Genomic DNA, 23626 nt, shown 5'->3' with positions numbered 1-23626 from the left:
TCTAGTAAAAAAACCCAACCAACCAACCAAAAACCCAAAATCCTTTTGTTTTTCCCTCTGCAGGATCAGGGGGTTGTGGGTGACAAAGGTTCCTTGGGTTGGAGTAAAACAGTGCCAGAAAAGTGTTGTTCATTTCCTTCTATTCCAAATATCTCACTGGGGCAAACAGAAAGCAATTGATCATCACAGAGTGTTTTTTGATCTTTTTAATGTCTTTCTGAGTGCTGATTGTAGTCACTACTCAAAAAATACACAGTAATACCACACACTTCACACACACTTCAGCCTCCAAAGCAAGAAGCAACTTACACTCATAAGCAATATGTGCAATTGCTCTTTTTCCTTTGAAGTGTCTGTATTCAGGTGCCTTGTAAAAGTTTGTGTTGGAGCTATTAAAATACTGCCTACAACTGGATAGAAAACAGAATTTCTCAAATCAAAGCTTCATTTTCACTTTGGTTACAGCTCACAGTTTCACAGGAAAACAAAACCTCCACTAAAACTGACAAGAAAGCCAGATTTATACCTGAATCCCTTTTGGATTTTTTTTCTCTCACAAATGCATTTCATAGAATCACAGAATCATAGAACTGGCTGGGTTGGAAAGGACCTCAGAGATCATCAGGTCCAACCCTTGATCCACTCCCGCTGCAGTTCCCAGCCCATGGCACTCAGTGCCACATCCAGGCTCTTTGGAAAGATCTCCAGACACGGAGAATCCACTACTTCCCTGGGCAGCCCATTCCAATGCCTGATCACCCTCTCCAGAAAGAAATTCTTTCTCATCTCCAACCTAAACCTCCCCTGGCACAACTTGAGACCCTTTGTGCCCTCTTGTCTTGCTGAGAGTTGCCTGGGAAAAGAGCCCAACCCCCCCCTGGCTCCAACCTCCTTTCAGGGAGTTGTAGAGAGTGATGAGGTCTCCCCTGAGCCTCCTCTTCTCCAGCCTCAACACCCCCAGCTCCCTCAGCCCTTCCTCACAGGAATTCTGCTGGATCCCTTCACAGCCTCCTTGCTCTTCTCTGGACCTGCTCCAGCACCTCAATCTCCTTCCTGAGGGGCTGAGGGGCCCAGAACTGGACACAGGACTCGAGGCATGTGGGGCCAAAACCTGAAAAGCCTCCAGTGTTTCACTCAGTTCTCACAAGGTGCTTTCTTACAGCTTTTTCATGGCAGGACAGTGCCTCTTCTGAACACTGACACTTCATGATTTAATAGCCTTCATTTTCACTGAATGACATCCAGTGTAGCATGCAGGACACTGCAGAGACTGAGATTTACAAGACACCTCCAGATCTGCTGGTCAGCTCCTGAAACATTAAATGGATGTGCAGCAAGTGGGGAAATGAAAGTACAGGAATGAAGCTGGATGGTATCTGGCTCATGTGGAATTCAAGTAAAGGTGCTTTCTGACCAGTAAGAAAGAGATAAGAGAGTCCTTGAGCATCTTTCCTGGAATGATTGGGTTGGATACTCATATTTTGTCAAAGCTCACCCAGCACCTTTGCTTGCTGCAGACAGAGACACACTTGGGTACCTTAGAAAGTAAGTGATGGGTGGTTTCATCTACTGCAAGGGAAGTGGAACTCTGGACTCTGGGAGGGTTTTTTGGTTGTTTTAACTCGAGGACACTAAACAGCTCAGGTCAGAAACCTCAGTGGGCCTTGGAGACAAAGGCAGCCACTATTCCAGCAGTTAGCTTTGTAAGGAGCTCTACTGAGTGCCAATTAATGTGGTCACCTTCTAATAGTATCTTACTGGAATTTGGGCTTATTGCAAATTCATCTTGTAGTTTTTAGGATCATTATGTTGAAATCAAGATGATCTCAAAGTTAATGGAATAGATATAAAATACTTCTAGGAAGACTTCTTTGCATTTTAGTACTCCCCAGTTCAGCCTATCCTATAGCTCCTCTGAATTCAGGCTCGTTCCCTAGCACTCATCCTTTCCTCCTTTTTGTACAGAGGATTTATTTCTAGATCCACCAGTGACTCATTTTTCTGTAATTACACCTACCCATTTTCTTTCCTTGTTCCTTTTCCTTCAGCTTGATTTATGGCAGTGCCTCCTCCACCTTCAGCTTCACTGATATGCCAAGATAAAGCAGCTGCTGGGTGCACTAGGCTGCTTAAGTGCTGTTTCCAGATCTGCCCTGTTTCAGTGCTTGCTTTGACCAGAAAGAGCTTGCCATGACCATCTCAACCAGGGAAACATCTGGCAGCATTGTCCCAGATACCATTTAACTTGGTTTGAGCAAAGACTTTTCTCAAATGTGAAACTCAAAGGAGAAAAGCCCAGTTCAAAGGTAAAGCCAGCAAAAGAAATGAGAGCTATAAGGGTTGCACTCAAGAGCTGCCATCCAAGCCCTACATAGGGATGGAATTAGAGGCACAGTTGGTTTCTTTATCTGCTGAAAGGCAGCTCCTTGCTGGAGAGCTTTATCAGAACTCAGGAGACCCTGAAAGTCTGAGCCAGCATTAGTTTTCTAAATGAACTTCTCTCCCAAGCAAAGTGGTCAACATGCAAGTAACAGAATGTCAGAACCAGTGCCTTTAAGGTACCATGGCACAGCCTCCTCCTTGCAGAGCAACTTCATGTTTTCCAGCTTAACTGGGCAAAATGGGTCACTGCTGTATCAGCTGCTGTCTAGAGGGGGATGAAGAGTAATTGGGAGCCAGAAAAACACATTAATGTTGATGACTGGAAACCTGCCATTTCAGTCTGTGGGTAAGGAATCTAATGTCTGCAATGAAAATAATATTAAGAGGCAAATCTCACCATCTGCCACTCTTCAGTAGTGGTAAAAATGTCCTAATTACCAGGAAATGTCTATTGGGCTGGGAATAATAGAGCTTTTAGTTGGGTTTACAGGGAAAAAAGAATCTTGGTTAGAGAAAGAAAACAAAGATCAGCAACAGTGAGATTTAGCTCCTTTCCCCCACAACCCTGAAAGCTTTAAAGTTGTCATAAGTTGGTATTTGTCTTTCTCCCCACTTCTCCCTGCTGGTTACAGACATGCTGTTAAGTGAAGGATAGTCACAAGAGACAGATTTTCAGCATTTCTTTGTGTGCCTTAAACAGATCCTGTCCCTTGCATAATAGTTATAGCCTGTAGGTCCAAGAGGAAGAGGAAAACAAGACCTCCAGGCATCCTGTCATCAGAAAGCTGAATTAATGCAGGATCCCAGACAAGAAGCCTGGCCAAATGTACATTCATGCTACATTTCTTTTAATAGGTTTTTCTTTTATTAAGCTTTTCTTTCACTGCTTTCTTATTACTTAGTGTATTGTGTACTCTTTGTGGATGACCATAAAGCAACTACTTAGAGTTTGTGGCTAATCTCACCATTCTTGCCTTACTGCTCTGACCATCATGCCAAACAAAACTAAAATGCTGTCCAGCACTAATATCAGCAGCAATATCAGTGCATCCCAGAGCCATCCAGACTACAGAAGTGATATTTAAAAATGGAGTGTAAGAGCTTGTAACACGTGGGTTCACTTCTCACAAGAATGTTTGGAAGGGGATTTCAAGCTGCGTTAGATTCTCTGGCTAGTAATTTGATCATAGATGGTGTGACCTTTGAAGTTCTAGGCTTTCTGTAAGTGATGGCACAGGTCCCAGAGGTCTTGCTGGTAAAAGTTTATTCAGGCAACTTCACTAAATGACAGCCTGGTGGGAGGGAGCAGGAGAAGGGGGTATCACATGATGAGCCTGAGGAGAAGAATTTACCTTACAAAGAATCATTGACCTTACAAAGTTTAAGATGCAAAAAAGACAGACACACAAATGTACCTAAACTGAAGAACAATAATTGTGAATATCTTCTCCAGACTCTTAATAAGATGTCACCTACATCCTTGAAGATAACTCTCAGACAGCTCAGAGAAGGAGCCTCCATGAGCTTACAAGAGGTTCTCACCATGGAGTATGGACTGAGCCAAGCATGCATGGTGAGTAAGCAGCTGAGCCCTCTGTCTCTTCCCAGGCACAGAGGGGCAGCAAGTCTGCCAGAGGTTAAGTTTTAAAGAGATCACACCCAGGGCTCACCATTTATAGATTTTCATTTTTCAGCCATCTTCTCTCTGTTTGTTAGGCTGTCACTTTCTTTGTTCCACTCCCATGTGCTTATATGCAGCTTGGAGACTACATTTATGTGAGTCAGATGGGAGTGGCAGAGGACTTTCATAAAGAAAACTGTTATCATGTTATAATATGGAAGCTTTTGTATCTAATTTTTAAGCTGACATTCTTGAACAAGGTCCCCATTTAAATTATGTAGTTCTCAGTGCCTCAGTTGCCATCAGCAAGATGGGAATAGTTGTGTAACATTGCCTCTCAGGACTGATGGAATGAATTTATTGAAGAAAACAAGGTATTTTAGGGTCATTTGTAGTAAGGGCTGAATACTCAGGTAATATCTGATACAGTGATCAGAGTTACTGACAGAATTATCTGTACAAACACCTCATAGAACTTCCCCATGGCATCCTCATTACCAGTTTTGGTACATTTTATCTTCTGATTAAGTGATCTGAACTAAAGTAAATTTAAAAAGCTTTTAAAAAAAAGGCATGAGTGAAAATGTCTGTAGTGTACATGTATGTTGTAGTGCCTGACAGTATTCCTTGCCACAGTTTTCCTGAAAATAATGTTGTTGCTCCATTGTTAGTGAAGCATCCTTAGGGCTTTAAATGTTATATTTACATCTATAAAATACAGTTGTATGTTTCATAGTACTTCAAGTGAGCAGGATACATTTTGCTGTTCCTTAAAACTGACCTCTCTGGAGATTTTCTGATCCTACACAGCTCAGTCCCCATCATGCAAAACTCCTTAGAAAAATCTGAAAGGGCTTGCACTGGATAAAAGTTGGCTGATCAGTGAAGACCTGTGCCTGCATTTAAGGGGATATAGATGAGAACAGGACAAGTGGGATTTCACCAGACCTTGTATTTCAAGCAGAAGAGGGATAGGGGAAGTTGGGTTCAATGGAATCACTCATGTCACAGCTTGGGGTTTTGTTTTGCAGCAAGGCCATGACTTCTATGAAGGGGTCCGAGCAGGTAAGCATGCACACCAGGAGCTTTTCTCAAAATGAATAACATGCAGACTCACTCCTGTTTTACTGCTCTGGAGGTTAAGAGAACTACATACAGCAGCAGCCCTGAGAACACTTCCCAGCTTGCTACAATTTTAGTTTATTGGACTCCAGCACAGACAAAATTCAGTATTTATTGCAGCCTGTAACAGCCAGGTTGTTTCCTTTGTGTAATCTCAGGCTCCTAATGTTATTTTACTGCTTGGTAAGGCAGAAAAATATTTCTGAAATATTTTTCACCACCTCATTGAGAAAGTTCAAAATCTGTTTAATCCTGACAGCAGTGAGTAGCCAGGTCATTTTTTGCAGCCAGAAGTAGTGTTACCACCAGATAAAAAGTGGTTTAAGACTCAAAAAACCAACTACTAATATAGAAAATTGTTATAACAGAGACTACTTTCCCCCATGTCCAAAATACCTTGGTATAGAGGTGTCTTACTATTAAAAAACTGTATCTGTAAATGTAATATTAAGGAATTCAGCATTTTAAGGCAATGCTCTAGATACATCATGGCAAACAAGCAGCAGCTCAGCAACTTCCTCTTGGGGACAAACAGATTTTGTCCTTGATTCTACTGCTGATTCACTATGCAGTTTGTCAAGCCCAATGTCACATCTGTTAGAAACTGCAATAATTATTTATTTACTGTTCCATCCAAGATGAAGCCAAGCAGAGGCATTTCCTTTTCCAAGGAGCTTCCAGTACAAGACATTTGGATGAATAACACTTTGAGGTTGAGGGATCCTTTTAATTCACACAGTTCTGTACTCTAGTATGTGTTATCACCTCCTCCTCACTCTTTTATATCTGCCTTTTTAAAGTAGTTTAGAATCCATTTCAGGATCAGTCTGAGGGTTCACTATTAGTAACACTGTGTTAAAGAGAGCCTGAGGTAAGAGATGCAAAGTTTGGAAAATTTTCTGGTTTTAATTAATCAAATCTTTAGCACTCATTAGCAGAGATTCCTTTGAAGCATTTACCACACACGGAGAAGCACATGGTTTTCATTGTGGTGGTTATGAGGACAAAGATATCTTAAAAAGAATATTCCTAGGATAAATTCTGTATCACCACATGAGCTGCTGAGATGCAGCAAGTCAGGAAGGGACAAACTCAAAAATTCTTAGGGTCAGCTGAACACCAAGCCAGATTCTCACTTGGAGTGCACAAAGTCATGGAACCACCTGGGGATGCAGCAGAGGGCAAAAGCAAAGCACTGGTCAGGATGGGCAGTGACCCACACAAGCTGCTGGTAAAGAAAAGGGTTGTTAAAGAAAAGAAAGGTTGGGAAGCTTCTTTCACACAGGATGATGCAGCAAAGGCTTAGCTGTATCAGGGGAAGGAAAAAAAGCAACCCCAAACACCAGACATCCAGCTGCACTGAGGGGATTGCTGAGAATAATAATTTGCTCTTGAAGCACTTTTGCTGGGCTGCTTGCTAGATAAATCATGTTATCAGATTTGTCTTCTCAGAACTGTTTCTCTTGTTTAAGTGGTACAGAATCTAACTCAAGATCATTTCTGTAGCTGGGTCTAATCTCATAAAAATTATCCAGCAATTTGATGAGCATCCTTTGTAATGGGAAGTAAGATTATTAAATACCTCACAGGATCAACCAGAGTGAACAAAGATTTAAATGATAAAATTGTTGATTTAAGTGTTAGCTTTCTGTTTATTAAAACATTACATTCCAAGAATTTAAGAGCCAGCTGTTGACCCTGTCTACCAGAAGAGGATCTACCACACTCTAAAGTTGTAATAATCAGATATGAGTTTTTGAAGATGTTTTTTCAGCAGCAGTGGCCATAGTTGGGGTTTTCATAACAGCTTTTATCTGCTTCAAGCCATAACTTTAGTAGGCATGCTAGGGAAGTAGTTTGTTTAAAAGCTTTGTAAACCTGCTCGGACCTGAGGTCACAATTTTATCTCACTTTTAGCCAGTTTTCTTTCAACCAAATTCAAAAGCTGCTGGTGAATAGTCTTGCCCATTTATAATACTTGTGATTTGAGCTACTAAAGAGAAAACCAAAACTGCTAAAGCACGAAGTACACAGATCATATTTCATCAGCATTTTCCCATATAGTGGTAAATGTGGTCTTTGCAACACTTTAAGATACTGATTTTTCACCTTAATTTACAGAATAATCCACAAAATAAGAAATTCATACATTCTGGCTAGTTTTTGGAGTCAGTGCTCAAACACATCTAGGTAGACTACAATCCCAGCTGCCTGGGGGAACAAAAATCTCTTCAATTAAGCTCCTGTTTGTGCAGGAATGTGCCCTTCAGATGGAACTGATCCTGCCAGGGTCTGATTCCTGTGTCTTTGCTCCTGCAGTGCAAGCAGCTGGCAGGTGTGAGCCTCACCTGGGGCACACAACCCCCTGCTGCCAGGGAGAAGGGGGAGAGGTTTCATTGCTCCTAACAGAATTCCAGGTGCTGAGTGGAGCTGAGCAGTAGAACATGACCTGAAGTTCAGTGGGGTCACAGATTTTGTTTAAAAAAACCCCATAAGAACAAACCCTTACACCACAACATCTCTGTTCTGTTGCATTTATCTTAATCAGCCTTCCTGTAGCCTACCTTAGAAGTCTTCAGAATTTTGGTTCTCTTTGTGCAGTGATTGATACCTCAAGCTGGAGAGACACAGAATGCAGGGAAGTTAATGGGTGGGTTTAGTTAAGTCACACAGAATGATTGCTGTTTAGAAAGACTTTACAGCTTACCAAAAAAACCCCAGCAGCAGTTGTCCTTCCAAACATCTGATCTCTGTGAGCAGCTTCTCTCCCCCTGCCTTTAGAACCAACCTGCTTTGGACTTTTTGTACAAAAACCCCAAATAAATCATATTCTCAGCAGAAGGGTGCTCTGTGCCCACCCTCCCTTATATCCTGTGGGCTGTGCTGCTCAGGAGCTGCCCCAGGCCACAGGTGCCTCAGGGGCTGATGTCACACACCTGAGGGGAGTCTGTGTCATTTTCACAGCCCAATAAACTCCCTCACCTCATTATTGTTTGCTGCCTCACCTTCAGCATGGCTGTGACACAAGGGGTGCTTTTGGAAAGGGGTGTTTTCTTTCTCACAAAGACACTCTGCTCTTTCCCCATTAGTTCTTTCATTCTGAGTTTGTGTGATGTTGTTTAACTGAGCTTTAGGCATTTAACAGCTACTCAAATCATCTCTTGTACCCAGGTGTAAAAGCCCTGGTCCAGAAAGGAGCATCATGCATCCTGTTCCCACTTTCACATCAAAAAACAGTAGGAGGTCTAACAGAAAGCACTAATTTCAGGTCTGTTCAAAGCCTGGGCTGCTTCTGAAGTCATCCCCTGTTGCTTCTATCATCAGGCACCTCTCAGATACTTTTCTAGACAGGTCACAAAGCAAGAATTTTTATTAAATGTTACCAAGCAGAGCACTCTGGTTTTACTCCCCCATGTGTTCACTGCCATTGTCTGTCTTGATGCCATCTGAAGTCAACTTAATTATTGAGTTTACAAGTAACCTTTGTGTGTTTTTACATTCCACCTTCAGTGCTGATTGACAAAGATCATTCTCCCAGATGGAAGCCAGCTGCTCTAGAAGAAGTCAGTGATGAATTTGTGGACAATTGTTTTAAGCCACTGAGAAGCAACGATTTCAGGCTGTAAAGATGAAGCCTATTGACCTGCTTCTACACCTGCTTCATTCCATGGTATAAAAATGTACAGTAGCAGGGCACAGTCTGACAAGACTCTCAGCTAGCCTGAGACTTTTAAGTTCTTTTGTTCAGAAACATTCTCTTTTGTTATACTGCAATAATGATAAATAATTGTATCTCTTGTTAATAAGGGGAAAAATTACTTCAAGGCAAATCATTATTTTTACTGCTTTTTATTTCTTGCATCAGCTCTTAGTTGAGGAGGAGCCTTTGGGGGAGGCAGCATACTGAAGGGATGAGCTAGTAAGTAAAGACATCAGGAGACCTCTGTGTTCTGGGCTCCCTCTCTGAGCTCTTAAATTGACATCGTGCCTCAGATTCTCCTCTGCACAATGCAAACAAAATAGACTTGAAGCTTTCAAGCAGTCAGAGCTCCAAAGGGAAATGCAAGGTGTGCTGGTGTTAAGTAGTTTTTAAATAAAAGGTCAGACTGACACATTATTAGTCTGGGAGCAAGAAATTGTTCTATTGATTTACCATTTGGTCCATGTTCAGTGTCACTGATGTAGATGTTGCCTCAAATGTCAGACTACTGCCAGAGCCTAGAGCACATTTTTATTTGTTTGCAAAGCCATTATTTTTTTTTTAAATGCCATTAAGTTTGATCAGACTGCATAATTAGTTTCCCATGGTTTCAGACATTGCAAGTTTCTCTTCATCTAACCCTTGTGAAGGGAAAACCAACCTCAGCCCTTCTGAGCACTGGGCAGCACATTTTCTGTTGGAGTGGTTATCAAATTGTTTTGGTGGGAGAGAGCAGCCTGGCTCTAATACTGCCCCTGGCTGGAGTTATCTGTACCCATCAGTCTGGCTGCCCACCTTCCCTTTCTTTTGGGTGGAAAAGTTGTGGGAAGTAAGGGAAATGCAACAATATGCACTGAAACTAATGAAGAGAGGAAACCATGAAATCTCTGCTGCTGCATGGATTGTGGAACTTAACAACATATCCACAAATGTATTTGTTGGGATCAAAATTCAAATATACATCAAACCCCCCTTGTTTTATGTTGCTGGGTTCTGATGCTAATAATAATTGAAGTTATATGACACAACCCTTGATGAAAGGAGAATTTATTTTTTTTTGGGGGGGGGGATAAAATGAATTTTTCTCTTATGAATGCAATGCTTAACTTTCTTCCCCATTAAGTTTGCTTGCTTCTTTATGGTTAATCAATATAATATCAATATAATAATCAAATATTCTCTCTTCATACTGGTTTCTACACTTACAGGCAGGTCACAGATACAAAGTTTGGCTTTTTTATAGATGAACCACTGAGACTAAAGGAAGAAATCTTTAGTTCAAATAACAGAGTCAGTAATCAGCACCTGAACATCAGAAAGTCAGAGCCACAGCAGAACCATTACAGAGTTTTCAGCCAGGTTTAAGGCTCCTTCCTTCCTAGAAGCTGCTGCCTGGAAACAAAGTCCAGGCACTTCAGGCACCAAGGTGATCTGCTAGAGGGGCTTGCAAAGAATTGGGTGAGTAAAATACAGAGAAAAAATCAAGAACAAATAGCACCTGGTTTTGTCACTGGCATCTTTGAGATGAAATTGTTAGAATTTCATCCAGGAGTTAATGTGTGTATATATTTGTTAGGAGGCAGTCATTGAGTTTATTTTCAAAAGTATTTGAAAGTTTTAATTAATATATTTAGGGTAAGTTCTTAAAATGTGGCTTGAAATTCTACTTCGTGCTTGTTCTGTAAGAAATTAAAGCTCCCTCCTTATTTTTCTAAATTTTTGTTATTTCTCAGATTCTTAAACAGTGGCTGGTTTTATTTTATTTTTAATTGTTCATTCCATTATTTTTGTACAAAAGGAACAATCTTTAGAGATTGCATTTATTGAAAAACACAGTAATTCCCAGGGAGTAGGGATCATGGCTCCCTCTCTGAATGTTTTAGCAAGGATTTACTTCTGTGTCAAACAACTTCAACTTGTGTGTTCAGTTGGTGCCAATATTTATGTGTCTGGGAGTTATCCCAAGCTCCTGGTAAGATGCCCAACTCCAGTCTGTCCATTTTTACCAAATAAAAGTCTTAACAAAACAGATGGTAAGTTTAATTTTATTTTGGTCCAGAAGAAAATATATTCCACAAAAAAATATTGTAAAAAATATATCGTGGCATGTTTTATTTGGGAATTCTGATGTGTCACACTCCAGAAATGTCAGTTTTACAAAGTGCTGAAGTTAGTATTATAGTGTTGAGCCATTATTAGGATATCAGGTCAGTCACACAGTACCCACTCAGACTATTACTTACATTTCCTGGAGAAAATACAAAGCAAACATATTTTTAACTCCTAAATAGAAGTAAATGGTTTTGCAGAGCATGCCAGTCCCATACTGGAGTGCCTTTATTCCACAAAATCAAGACAAACAATTAGTGGCCACATAGCTGGAAAGCCACTGGCAGGGGTTTTAGCAGACTAATGCCCAGTTTAGAGTAATCTCATGATAAGTAAACAGATAAAGGTAAAGAAGTCTTTATGTTTTTTATTATGTATTACTATTGTGCCTATTTAAAATCCAGCAGAACTCTGGAACGAGACCTCCTTTGATCTGCCACCACTTTGTAGTATTGAACGGGTCTGGGTTTTTTTAAGAGCAGGTACATTATTTATTAAGGAGAGCATCTTGTCAAAGAGATTATTTTCCTGGTGAGAAGCTGTCTGCATGCTTGTTTGCAAGCTCCTTTGCTTCCCACTTGCTGCACACTTTTCCTGAAGTGCCAGTGCCACAGCAAGCAGCATCAAGCAGCTGGAAGGACACTTCAGGCCCTGCTGAAGGTTTAATGAGGGAAGAGCAGCTCTGTGGCTGCAGGTAAGTGACAGCAGCAGGCAACGGGGGGGTGGCTGTCACACTCTGGGTGGCTCCCTCCTTCCTGCAGCCCTCCCCTGCAGAAGGGCTCCAAAGAGGAGTTTAATTATACCTGGGTAACCTTGGGAATTCCAAGTGTGGAGCAGTACAGATGCTGGGATTTCACCTGAGGCTGTTTTCTGTCATTTTTCTGTTCCTGCCTGCTGTTGGGCCACGCAGAGGCAGCCTGCCAGAGGAGAAGCTGCTTTCAAACAGCTCAGTTCTGACTCCAGGAGTGCCAGAGGCTTAAGGCTGCACCCAAAGGCAGGACCTGAGACACTGCAAGAGTGAGCACTGCAGCACCCACCAAGGTACCTGTAGGCAGATGCACCTCAAAGAACTCTTTGAGTGAGTCCTCTTTTCTGTCCTGTTCACCTAGCTGGCAAATAGCCTGGGGGTCTTAGGCAGTGTTCACATTTTTAAACCATTTTTTTTTTTGTCCTAAAGCTTGATTTTAGCTCTCCTAGGAATAAGAATACTTTAATACTGTGGTTAAGCAATATCCAAATTAATATATAACAATCTGATCAGTGGTTTGCTTTTTACTTCACCCTAATACTTGGCATGGGAGGGTTTCAGAGCAAATGCAGGGGGTATGAGTGGATGTTTAACACACTTTACAACTTCCAGGAACATCACTCTTAGCAGCAGAATTTAAATGGCCATAATACCTTAGTCCCACAGGACTTCAAGAAGACTACATTACTTCAAAGAAGACATTACAACATAAACATTTCCCTTTTTCAGCAAAAGCCTGAGAACAGTCTCAACAGAAGGGTCTGGGCAGTGTGAATTAATGGTAATCTTGTGCTGTGTTACAAAGAAGTTTTTTTTCACCTTTGATGCTCTCATACAGCCACTTCTCCACCCATACAGGTGAATTTCAGCTGAGTTTGTGTCACAAAGTTTGCAAAACAGCTCAATTCCGAGACTGTCTTATGTCTAAGAAAACATTTAAAATAACCCTTTGCATGGTCCTCTTTCTTGCCATGGCTTGGAAAGTCACACTTTGTATCAGCCCTGGAACTGTGTGTACCTTTTAAAAATAGTAACAGTGTTTGCCAGTATGGAAAGCATCTTTCCATAAAACAAACTAAAAAAAAAAAAAAAAAAAGGAAAGCACTTTGATTTAGGAAAACAGCAACACCACCACTAACAGAAAAAGGAACAAACAGGTGCTAAAAGCCCCAGCATCTGCAGGGCCATCACTTAAGATACCTGTAATTAATTCACCTCAAATGCTAGGCAGGAGCAGGGCAGGGCAGACTGCAAGCCCTGGAGGAGCAGGGTGCAGTGTGTGGGTGCAAGCTGGATAAAATGGGTCAGGATGTAGCCCTTTAGCTTTGGGCCTAAGGCTTATTCACTAACTCAGTGCTCAGGCTCCAGGTTTCTGTAGCACTGAGCCTGCAGGAGCTGCAGGAAAATGCAGTGGCCCAAGTCTAATGCAGCCACAGCTCCCCCAGGCTAAGGAATAACCTCCTTGCATTTCCAGAAGCCAGAGCATCTGTTAATTATAATGCACTGCTTAACAACAGTGTCATGTTTCTCACTGGTTCACTTAGGAACGGAGGTTGAAATAGTAAAATAATCTACCTGGTTCCCTGAATGCTGCCTGGTTTTGTGAAGTGCTTCTCACTGATGGAATTATTTTGGTTTAGTCAGCTCAAGGGAACAAAGGAAAATCTGGGGCAGCAGTTATCTTTGCTGCCTGTAGGCCTTGGCTTCACTCTAGCAAAACCTGGACAATTTTACCAAGTGCAGGGAGATCTTCTCTTTTCACCTCCAAACAGACCCCTGATTTTTTATGTGGTCTGTAAAAATAACCCACACTTCATTCTTCAGCATCTCTGGGGCCTCCCTGGCAGCGCTCGTGCAGGTGCAGGGCAGCCACATTCTTCTCCTCCTCTTCTTTAATTCCTGATGACATTCAACACACACAAGGACAGAATACAACCAACACACTCCTGATTAACAAGTGACACTTGATTTAGCTCCTACTGTAATCCCATTGCTTTCTCAGCCATATAGATTAAAAGGCAATTATTATTATTAATTTTTTTTTCAGCATCTCCTTGCGAACACACTCACACAGGTGGCACGATGCTTAAATCACTGGTGATTTTACTTCATGTGCAGTCCCAGCACCACAGAGCTCAGCAGACAGGACACAGTGTGCAGGCAGCCCCTGGGCTCAGGGCACATCACTCTCGATGTAAGGGATGTCACTGTATTTGCTTTCAGTCACTGCCAGCTGCTTCAGGGCCTGATCCAGGATCTCCCGGGAGAAACGGTCGGCGTAGTCTTGAACTATAATGCTGGGGGGACCTTTTCCATCCCCCCCTGCCAGCAGTGAGGACTTGTCCCCAGTGCATCCTTCCCCAACAACCTCATCCTGCAGAGCACTGGTGTGTGGGAAGGCATACTTAGATTTGAAGCATCCCATGGTACCTTTGGAAAGGCAGCTCTCAAATTCAGTTCACCAGCATCTTTTGGTACACCTGGAAAAAGGGCTGGATGCACGGGGTTGCTGCTGCTGCTGCTTGCCAGTGGTCCCAGTTATATTCCAAGAAGGAATTGTCTCCTTTTGTGCTTCTTTTCCTTCTGAAGGAATCTGTCAAAACAGCGTTTCATGTAAGCGCAGTAAGTAGCGTGGCATTCTCAGTGAGCTCAAAAGGAAAGCTAAATTCACTCAGACCCAGCTCAAAAGGAAAGCTAAATTCACTCAGACCCTGGCAGAAGCAACTTCAAGAAATCTATCTCCACATGGTGTGCATTAAATGTTTTTATCAGTAACATCCACCCACTACAAGCAAGGCAAAGCTTGACCTGAATTCAAGCTGCCTTTGAATGTGATTCCCAGCGTGTAATGTCAGCCATCCAGGAATGTAAAGATCTTAGGAAAAAAAAATAATAATCTGTTTCCTCCAGAATGACAATGCAGTTCTGGTTCCCCAGATCTGTAAACAAATGCTGTTTTACTCCAGTGACTGCTGCTAAAAAAAAAAAAAAGGAAAAAAGCAATAAACCCCAAAGCAGCCCCACACACAGAAGCAGCACCTAACAAGAGCCTTGTGTCAGGGCTGTTGTGCAGCCTTTGGGCAGGAGTGACACTAATTCTCAGTGTCATTCTGCTGCTGTTGCAGGAGCCTTGAACATGCAGAAACGAGAAACAAGAGCTGCCTTTTGTATTTTTCCCCTGGGGAAAGGGGGCTGGGGAGGGTAGGGAAAGCAGCTGCAGGTCTGGCAGAGCTGGAGCAGCATTCAACCAAAGGAGAGTGAGGAACTGAACACCTGAGGGGGTCCTTTTTGTCAGACTCCTCAAGAACCAGGATTGGTCAGCCTCGAATTCTCAGATGTGTTTTTTCTGTTTACTGTCCAACAGAGCTGTTCCTCCGTAGAAACAAAGCAGAAGCAAAGGAGATATGCCTGACTTGCTTGGCATGAGCTTCCCCACTTATCAGAGTTAATAGACTGCCAGCCAAAATAAAGACTGTGCTACACAGGAACCAACTGTTCCCTGCAGCTTCACCCGATGACGTTGTACTAAGGTCAGCCAAAGTTAAAGATTTTTTTGTAAATAGCCTTTGAAAACATAATCATGGCAAGGATATCAAGCCTTACTTACTTGCTGGATATACTGGGGGGAAATGGGGCTCCAATCCAGTAACCTGACCACAGGCAAATATTTGCAGGGGAAATTAATCCCATTTGCAGGCAGATGGTGCTCAGCAGGTAGGATGGGACTTCCCCAGTCCAGCAGCTGACTTGTAAGAACCAGGTTCACAGTGACAACCTTCTCTCCTCTTTCTGATGCTTCAGAAAAACATCACTACCTGTTCAGAAAGCAGTTTGATGGGCTGAAGTGCCAGCACTCCAAAGTGGTGGTTGGTGTTCCTGGCAGGAAGTCAGGCCTAAAGAGCTTCAGAAACCACCAAGTGCTTCCAAACATTTTCTGTAGCTTCTGATCAGAACATTTCAGCATTTTAGAAGAATGTTTGTAAGGCACTTTAAAAAATCCCATAGAGTTTCTGTAGTGTGTGGTGACACACTGCAGAGTAGGCAGTGTAGGTACCAAGCCTGTAACATAAACCCTGCTGCTACCATTTGTGCTCAGCACAGAGCAGAGCTAAGCTATCAGTGAGATTTCTATTGTAATAACTTGTTATTAATTGAGTAAAAGAAAGGATTTCCTTCACTGCACAAGAAACCACATTTTTTCCTATGGAGCTTTATAAAAACCCCATGAACTTGATGCCCAGGTCTATCACCTGCATTCACTGATGAAACCTAAAATGGTTCCAGAACATGGTTACAGACCAGAGGCCAAGGAGATGCCTGAAAGCAATTCAGACATCTAAATAATTCAAACCTTCCAAACAGCAATATCTTATGCATGCCTAATTTCAATATTTACCAGTAATAAAACATTAATAAAAAGAACTGCTCTTCTGGGCAAATACACAGCTTGAATGTGGCAAGGAATCACCAACAGCATCTGGAACCCAGCACTGCTGATACCTGGAAGTTGCAGCTGAGGTATTTCAGGAGCTTCCCTGAGAGGTACACAGGAGTGCTGTCCAATAATCCCTTCTCATTCTGCTGCTGGGAACAGTTGGAAGCTTTGGATTAGATATCATGCCCTCCTTAGGCTTAGCCAGAACTGTGAATATTGCAGAATATTTAAGCCTCAGAGTCCCCAGGCATTTATTTCATCACTTTCATCCCTGACACTTTTATTTCATGACTATTCAGATTTGGATTTTTTTTATCTACTTTTGGAGACATATTCTTTTATAGGTTATCCTTTTTTGGTGCTTTTTTAAGGAGGTCTGTTAAATGCTAGCCAGTTTTGGGATTTTATCAAATAGTTTCAAGATGTTTTTGTCCTACAACTGGAGATTTCCCCTCCTGTTAGGGGACAGCAGCAGATGAGTCAGTGTCTAGCAGAAAGAAGGAGGGAATGTGAGTGGAGGGAGGACAAACATTTCCTAAAGTATGAGAGGAGAAATTCCCTAAGTCAGCATCTTTATCTGCAGGACTTTCTTCTGTCCCCATCTTCTTTCCTCTGCCCTTTCCTTTGGGCTAAACCAGATGTTTCTGTGACTGCCCTACACAGAGGGAGGGGCAGGCTATCAAACTCCTGGATAGCAAGACATGCAAGACAACTAAATTGTTCCAAAGTCATTACTAGATGAGCTTAAAAACAAAGTTACAGACCCCAGTTTGAATTCTTGACTGTGCTCATTTCATTATTTACAGAGCATGGTACTTCCCAAGTTGCTGCAGTGAGTTTTATAGTTTGCCCACTCAAGTTAATAATTTTTGGGACATAAATGATGGCAAAGGAAGCTGCCCTCAGCCTTCTGACTACTTTCCTGTTTTTCTGACAACCATGGCTTGCACACATACAGCAAAGTGCTCTTTAAATCCTCTCCACCTAGCTCATCTCCAGAGTGTGATGTTCTGAAAGGGATTTTAACATTAAAAAAAAAAAATTACTTCCATTTTACTTCCATGACATTTCAGTAACAGTAACCAAAATGTTTTGACAGGGGTCTGCTTCTTTCCAGTTCTAATTTGCTGCCAGTTGTGGCTCAGAAACCTCTGCATGGTTGGAGGCTCAGGGCAAAACCTCAGCAGATGCAGTTCCTGAACTGCTGTGCTTAGCTCTGGGCAGAGGTCAGGGAGCTGCAACCTGCTGTGTTACACAGCCAGCTAGGAACTAGAGCAGCAAACCATAACATAGCTCCTCTTTTTAGAGAGTGATTTTAAAGTAAGTGAAATGTTGAGTTAATTCACCTGGAAAACACAGGTTCCTGGTTGTGCTCAGTTTCAGTGGACATGCAGTCCATATGCTTTTAAATACCTCCTTTAACTCCTGAAAACAATCAGTCCCCTTCCATATCCCTGGAACTGGAAGTTCCCATGAAAAAACTTGCAGTGTCATGGCACTTGTGAGGTTATTTACTGCATGTGTGCCCTCTGGTAGTACCAGGGGAGAGGAGGTATTGAGGGAGCTGTACCTTGCATCTTAACTCACCTTGCATTAGAGGGCCGAGCAAGTCTCTTGGCCAAGCTGGCTTAGTGTTTTCTGCCCTTTTCTGCCAAATTAATTTCTAACCAGTGAAGGAAACAAACAATGAACACAACTTGTCAGGAAACACTTTGCCAGCCTGGCCAAGAGACTGCTTATCCCTCTGGCACCTGCCTCTCTGGAATACTCCTCATGGTGATGAAGCATAAGAACCAGAGTTTTGCTCTTACACCTCTCAAGCTATCACATGCAAGTAAGTTCCCTGCTACCATTTAAATGGTTTCCATTCATAAGACCTTTGAAAAAAAAATCTCCTTGAAGTTCAAAGCCTTACTGCCTGGAATCTCTTTTTGTCAGACTGTGTTTTAGCAGTCACTGGATTGAAAACAAGTCACATTTTGCAGAATAGCTTAGGGCAGCTGTGCCCAACTGAGCACAGCCAGTAACTTCTCCTGTGACAGACCCAGGCTCCTCACTTTCCAAACTTTTAGGTTTGAACATGACTCCTTGTAACCTTCCTCCAGCCAGGGAGTCTCCTAGTTTTTTCCCCTTGGTATCCAGAAGAGAATCTCAGTGTGCTACTCACCCAAAATGAGGCTGCTTTTAACACGTTGTCTGACTTGTCCCCACGCCAGTGCAGAGAGCTTCACACCTGGGACTCTGCAAAGGGAGCCAATAAACAATCCTCAGCACTCAGGAAATACCAGAATCACACATTATCAGAGTTAGATGCCTCTCTGCAGTGCTGGCCTTCCAGAAGTCTGCTTGCTTGTGCACCCACAGTACTTGCCTTTGGTCAAAGGTAAAAGGATGATACAGCACTTCAGAAATCAGATTAAATGGCAGCCTGCAGCCATTTGGAGCCTGCCCCTCATCCTGGGGATGCAGTAGGGCCACTGCTCAGGGAAGTGGGTCCTGTGCAGTGTGCAGGATGCCAGCCTCCTTCCACAGCAAAGTCCAGAGAATGGTGATTTCAGCAAGGACACACCAAGGGAAACACACCAGCATCTGGAGTACCTCATCTTCTGCCTAGATTAACAGTTCTCTCCTGTTTTCCCTTCTGCTTCTCAGAGCTTCTGCTGAGACCTGGACCTTTATGACCCAGGTGCACAGGGACAAAAGGCAGATAACCACAGTGCTGTCATTACCACAGGAACAATAGACAGGACTCTCTGTAACAAAGGTATTCAAACTAAAGGCAGGTGACCCAGCTGAGGTGCCAGCTCAGCTTTGGTAAACCAAACAGCACCCAGACCTGCCAATTACACCATGTTAAATATTTATATGTAATGCTGGAAAGAAAAAGCAGCCCAGAACATCCTGTGCCTGCCTTTCCTCTCCCTAACAAGGTGGGATTTTGCTCAGGAGGATACGTGATACTATGCCTCTGGGTAGTCTGCAGATTTGAAGAGGGGAGAGGCACATAAATGGCAGAGGGCTGAATCATTCCCTTGGAGCACAGCATCTCCTCCACCCCTGCAGGACTCAGGGGCTCCTCAAGCCACCAATTTTCATTTCTGCCTCCCCCTAACACCCAGCATTCTGCAAACCCAACCACAGGATGCGCTGCGCTGGCACTGGCAACAAAGATTCCTCCTAAAAGCTGGAAGTTTTAAAAAGCTGCACTTATCTCCATTTAAGCACAAGCTTCAGCTACCTCAGGCCATGACTGAAATACCTAAATACCCTGGAACAACTCTGCAACCAAGAGCAAAACTGAAGCCCTCATTCCTCCCAGGGCCGCCCTCTGCCTCTCTGCTGCTTGCTGCCATCAGGAGATAAGAGCCAGGGGCTGGGAAGGGCTGAATGCAGGAGCCACAAACAACTGCTGGGCAGGATTAGCACATCCCTGGAAGTCTCCTGGATATCTGTCTGAGGTACACGCTGGAATTTGAAAGGCTTGAGTCCTCCCACTGCCTCCCAGGCCAGAAATGATAAAATTTTGCAGGTTTCAAAGGCAGTTTGGAACTGAATGTGGAAACAAAGAGGCTCACTTTTCAGAATGGGGCATCACCTCTAACTTTAAAAGGCTTTTCAGGAAGGGGACAACTGATGTAGCAAGCAAAGGTGAAGTACAGCAAGGAGCCTTTAGGTGAAACTATCAATAGTCCAGAAAAAAGCAATGCCAGTAGGTACAGTTCTCAGCAGCCACAAAGTTAGTTTTCATCTAGGGGGAAAAAAGTCATGTTAAAAGTAAAGAACTTGGTGTGCTTGGTAGCTAATTTCATGAAAATAAAATTGTACTCAGTCAGCCTGTCCTGAAATCCTCCCTCCCTCCAGCACAGTGGTTTATTTACCAGAGCTGCATGCAGCTCAGAGAGAAGCCTGAAGGCAAGAAGATGCTGAAAAATTCCCATTTAACCTTGCTGCTTTTCCCAGCAGCTGTACAAAGAATCACAGACTCACAGAATGTTTTGGGTTGGAAGGGATCTTAGAGATCATCTAGTTCCAACCCCCCTGCAATCCTACTATTTTGGAGAAAAGATGTACAGCATATTAACAGTAGGTGATTTTTCAATGCCTGGTGTTTTGCTGCCCTAAACGTCTCCAATGTCTGTGAAAGCCTGTTTTCTGGGTGAGTAAGAGCAGATCAGAGGAGTTTCCTTAGCAGGTGAGGCCTCAGAGCGAGGCTGCAGGGCATGAAGAAGATGCAGAGCTTCCCAAAAGCCTCCCAAAACTCCATCTTCAGAGAGTTAAGCCAAAACTGAAGGAACTCAACAACAGAAATTACAGACAAATGCCTTGGTTCAGAGGTAGGAAAAGCTAATGGTTGTGGAGCAGAGCTGAAACTATCTAAGAGTTCCCAAAACCAAAATAATGCTCAGAACAGGACATCAAACAGAGACAAATCACACTGAATGGATATGAAGTTTGTAAATCAGACATACAGCTGTTTCCTTGCCCATGGAAATACCCTTCCAGCAAAGCCCCCTCCCTCCCCCTAGCCTGTCAGCTGCAAATCTAGGGCCTGGACTAGACCCCCACAGACTCTTTCCCCACAGCAGGGGAAAACATGAGGTTTAGCACCAAAGGGTGTCAGAGAGGCCAAGTGAGCCCCACACTGCTGTTAGGTGTCCCCAAAGCACAGTGCTGGGTTGACATGAAGCTGCCTGTTGGGTTTGTTACAGTGCTCTGACACTGTTTTGAATGATCAAGAGGAAAATCTGGTATGTTCCTGTATATACAGCCAAACTTTCATCCCAAGTTAACTGTGGAGCTGCAGCCCACCTCCTGGAACAGAGGAAAACATCAAGCTACTTATATTTTCTGCTAAAAGTTAGGACCTAGCCTTTTTTAAAGGCATATCACTTCATAAAGTTATAGCACTGTCCCCAACGGATGCCACCCAAAGACAGACTGCTGCAGAGCACAAATGGGGATGCACAAATCTTTCCAAGCTGGAAAACTCCTGTTTTTGCTGGCTGCTGCCCAGCCTGGGGATCCTGCCAGTGAGAACTGATGAGCAGCAGCAGGTAAAGCAGTGGATCAGCACCTCAGTCTGACAGGGTCGTGTTCTGTTGTAGTATCTGTCACAAGACTCAGCTGCAAACATATGGAGCTGCAGATCATAAGGTACAAATGAGGAACCTCAGTTTCCTTCCTGATGCTCTTCCAGAGGCCCCACTGGAGCAGCACAAATGAAAGTCAGGGGGAAGGAGATGGCCAGGAGCTGCCCAAGATCAGCCAGAGGAGAGCAGAAGGAAAGCAGCACACAACCCCATTCAGTTCTTCAATCTTCCTGTGCAGAAGACAGCTGTAAAACTAGGAACTGGAATGGGAATACAACCAAAGACCTATTTTTCCCCACAGCTTCCCCATGTTTTAAAATCACAGCCGTGTCACCAGTGCTTGGCAGAAATCAGCTGGGGAGTAAGGCAGCCAAGCCAGGAGTTAATCACCTGATGCTCCAGCTCAACAAAAGCTGCCCAGAATTGCAATGCAGACCGATGTCAGCCTTAAAAATCCCTCTGCCTCATGGCTCCCCCCCAGGATTTGTTTTCTTTGATTTCACCACTCCTCAGGCACCACCTTCTGCTGCTCCAGGAGCTGCCACCCTCACACCCAGCACACAGAGCAGCCAGGTGCCCCTGCAGCACTGCTGGACCCCCTCCCTGCCCCCCAAAACAACGTGTCCCCAGAGCCAGGAGTGTCACCAGGCTCTACCCAACCCTTCGTGTGACACAAACCCAAGTGACTTCTAAGAAAGAATTTTCTGAGGAGAACATCATGTTCTGAAGAAAACCAATGTGTTGGTTGAAAACACCACTTTAAGACTATACTACAAATCCCTGCATTTTTAATTTTTTTAATGACTATATTTAGAAACCCTATCTGGACTGCTGCTTCCTCAACTCTGAGAAAGCATGAGATGTTTCCAAATATTTTACAATTTCTGCCACGGCTGATCAGAAGCTACTAAACCTGTACTTTACAGCCTGGATCTAAGAAACCTCCCCAGTGCTGCCTTGGGGAAGGCACCCAGGGCAGAGCAGCAGCAGCCCAGAAACCCTCCTGCCACCAAACCCACTCGTCTGGCAGCTTCACAGAGGTGGCCACGCCGTGTCCCTTCCCACCCCGGCACTGCTCCTGCTGCTTTAGGCAACACTTCACAAGACATCCCCAACCCAACCGGAGCAGCACCTCGGATTTGAGGGCTTTATTGCCAGCACCCTCAGGGGGGAGATGATGGGAGGAGTGGAGGCGTCACGACCGCCTGTCCTAAGAAACCCCACCTCGCACCTCTCCCACCGCACACCCTGAGGATGCTGAAGGTCAGTCCTGCCCCACGGCCACTGCTGGCCCCATGGCTCGCCCAGCCCGTCCCCAGAACCCCTTTGCAGCTCCTCAGACAGATAAGAAAACGCTCTCGGACATACCAGCATGGTGGGGGTGGGTTCAGCGCTCGGAGCATCTCGGAGCCGTGATGCCACCCGCACGTTTCCCTCCATGGAGCGGCGGAGACTCCTGGAGAGGCGGGGGGGCAGCTCCTTCCTCCGCACGATCCGGGCCCTCGTCCCACCAACGCTGCCTCCACCCGAATCCTGCCCGGGAACGACAAGGACGCCAAAACATCCTCAAAAGTCCACGGTGACAACACTTGGAAGGGAAGGGGGGGATAGGATAATGGGGGGGAACCGCGCAGCCGCCCTGCCCAGACCCCCGCAGGCCCCTCCCTCACACCGGGAGCGGCTCCCGCATCCACGCTCCCGCATCCACGCTCCTGCTGTGGGAGGGGGCAGAGGCTCCCCAGGGCTGTGGGAGGGGGCTCGGGCTGCACCTCTGCAGGGGATGCGGGGTGAGAGGAGGGGGGGGACGGGGACGGACCCCGCACTTCAGTGGCACCGCGGCCACAACCACCCCACCCCGCAACCACCCCCTCCACCTCCCACCCGGCGCGGCAAGGCCTGGGATTTGAAATAAATAAGAGAATTGAATAATAATAATAATAAAAATAGGGAGGGGGAAAGGAAATAATCACCCGGCCCAGGGAAATCGCCTCTCGTCGGCTTCTCCTTCGTTTAAAGGTGGGGAAGCGCTGCCCAAGGGTGGAGTCACTCCAGGAAAGGTTCTGGTAATGGGAATCGGACTCGGTCCTCCTGTTAGACCGCCCCGGCACGGTGAGGATGAGGGGAAGGAAACGGAGGGGGTTGCCTGAGGGATGTAGCGCCCGGCTGAGCCTGCCCCACGGCAGCACAGCAGAAAAAAATATGAATGACACCAAAGCTCGGCTTTAAAAAAACCAAAAAGGCCCCCGCAGCCCATGGGAAAGCTTCCTGAATGGAGCTGAGCAAAGGAAAGTAGTTTGCTCAGTACATTTGTAGGTTTTCTAAAATATAACAGGAGAGGCTGTGGAGAGAAAGTAGGTTGGGCATTAGGAAGAACTAGGGTGCTGAGCCCTGGCCCAGGCTGCCCAGAGCAGCTGTGGCT

At 44.4% G+C, this 23626-nt stretch overlaps 2 protein-coding genes across 3 annotated transcripts in view; one reads left to right on the top strand and one right to left on the bottom strand.

Annotated features, from left to right (window-relative positions):
• Positions 1 to 10856, top strand: part of HIBCH (3-hydroxyisobutyryl-CoA hydrolase) — a 41296-nt gene extending 30440 nt beyond the window's left edge. The window contains exons 12-14 of one of the 2 annotated variants that reach the window (XM_030453952.1): positions 3836 to 3955; positions 5035 to 5068; positions 8636 to 10856. In XM_030453952.1, coding sequence (XP_030309812.1) covers positions 3836 to 3955; positions 5035 to 5068; positions 8636 to 8751 — 270 coding nt within the window. In that variant the 3' untranslated portion in view covers positions 8752 to 10856. The remainder of the gene's footprint in view (positions 1 to 3835; positions 3956 to 5034; positions 5069 to 8635) is intronic. The other variant, XM_030453953.1, reaches the window with a different exon arrangement.
• Positions 10857 to 10859: 3 nt separating this feature from the next.
• LOC103531312 (small membrane A-kinase anchor protein) lies at positions 10860 to 22661 on the bottom strand. Its single transcript, XM_030453954.1, has 3 exons — positions 22576 to 22661; positions 18285 to 18358; positions 10860 to 14275 (listed from the first exon to the last, which is right to left on the bottom strand). The coding sequence occupies exon 3, from the start codon at positions 14105 to 14107 to the stop codon at positions 13856 to 13858; it is 252 nt and encodes an 83-aa protein (XP_030309814.1). The 5' UTR covers positions 14108 to 14275; positions 18285 to 18358; positions 22576 to 22661; the 3' UTR covers positions 10860 to 13855.
• Positions 22662 to 23626: the final 965 nt, after the last annotated feature.

This window comes from Calypte anna, chromosome 7, assembly GCF_003957555.1.
Source record: "Calypte anna isolate BGI_N300 chromosome 7, bCalAnn1_v1.p, whole genome shotgun sequence".
NCBI lineage: Eukaryota > Metazoa > Chordata > Aves > Apodiformes > Trochilidae > Calypte > Calypte anna.
This window is presented reverse-complemented; position numbering and strand designations above follow the sequence as displayed.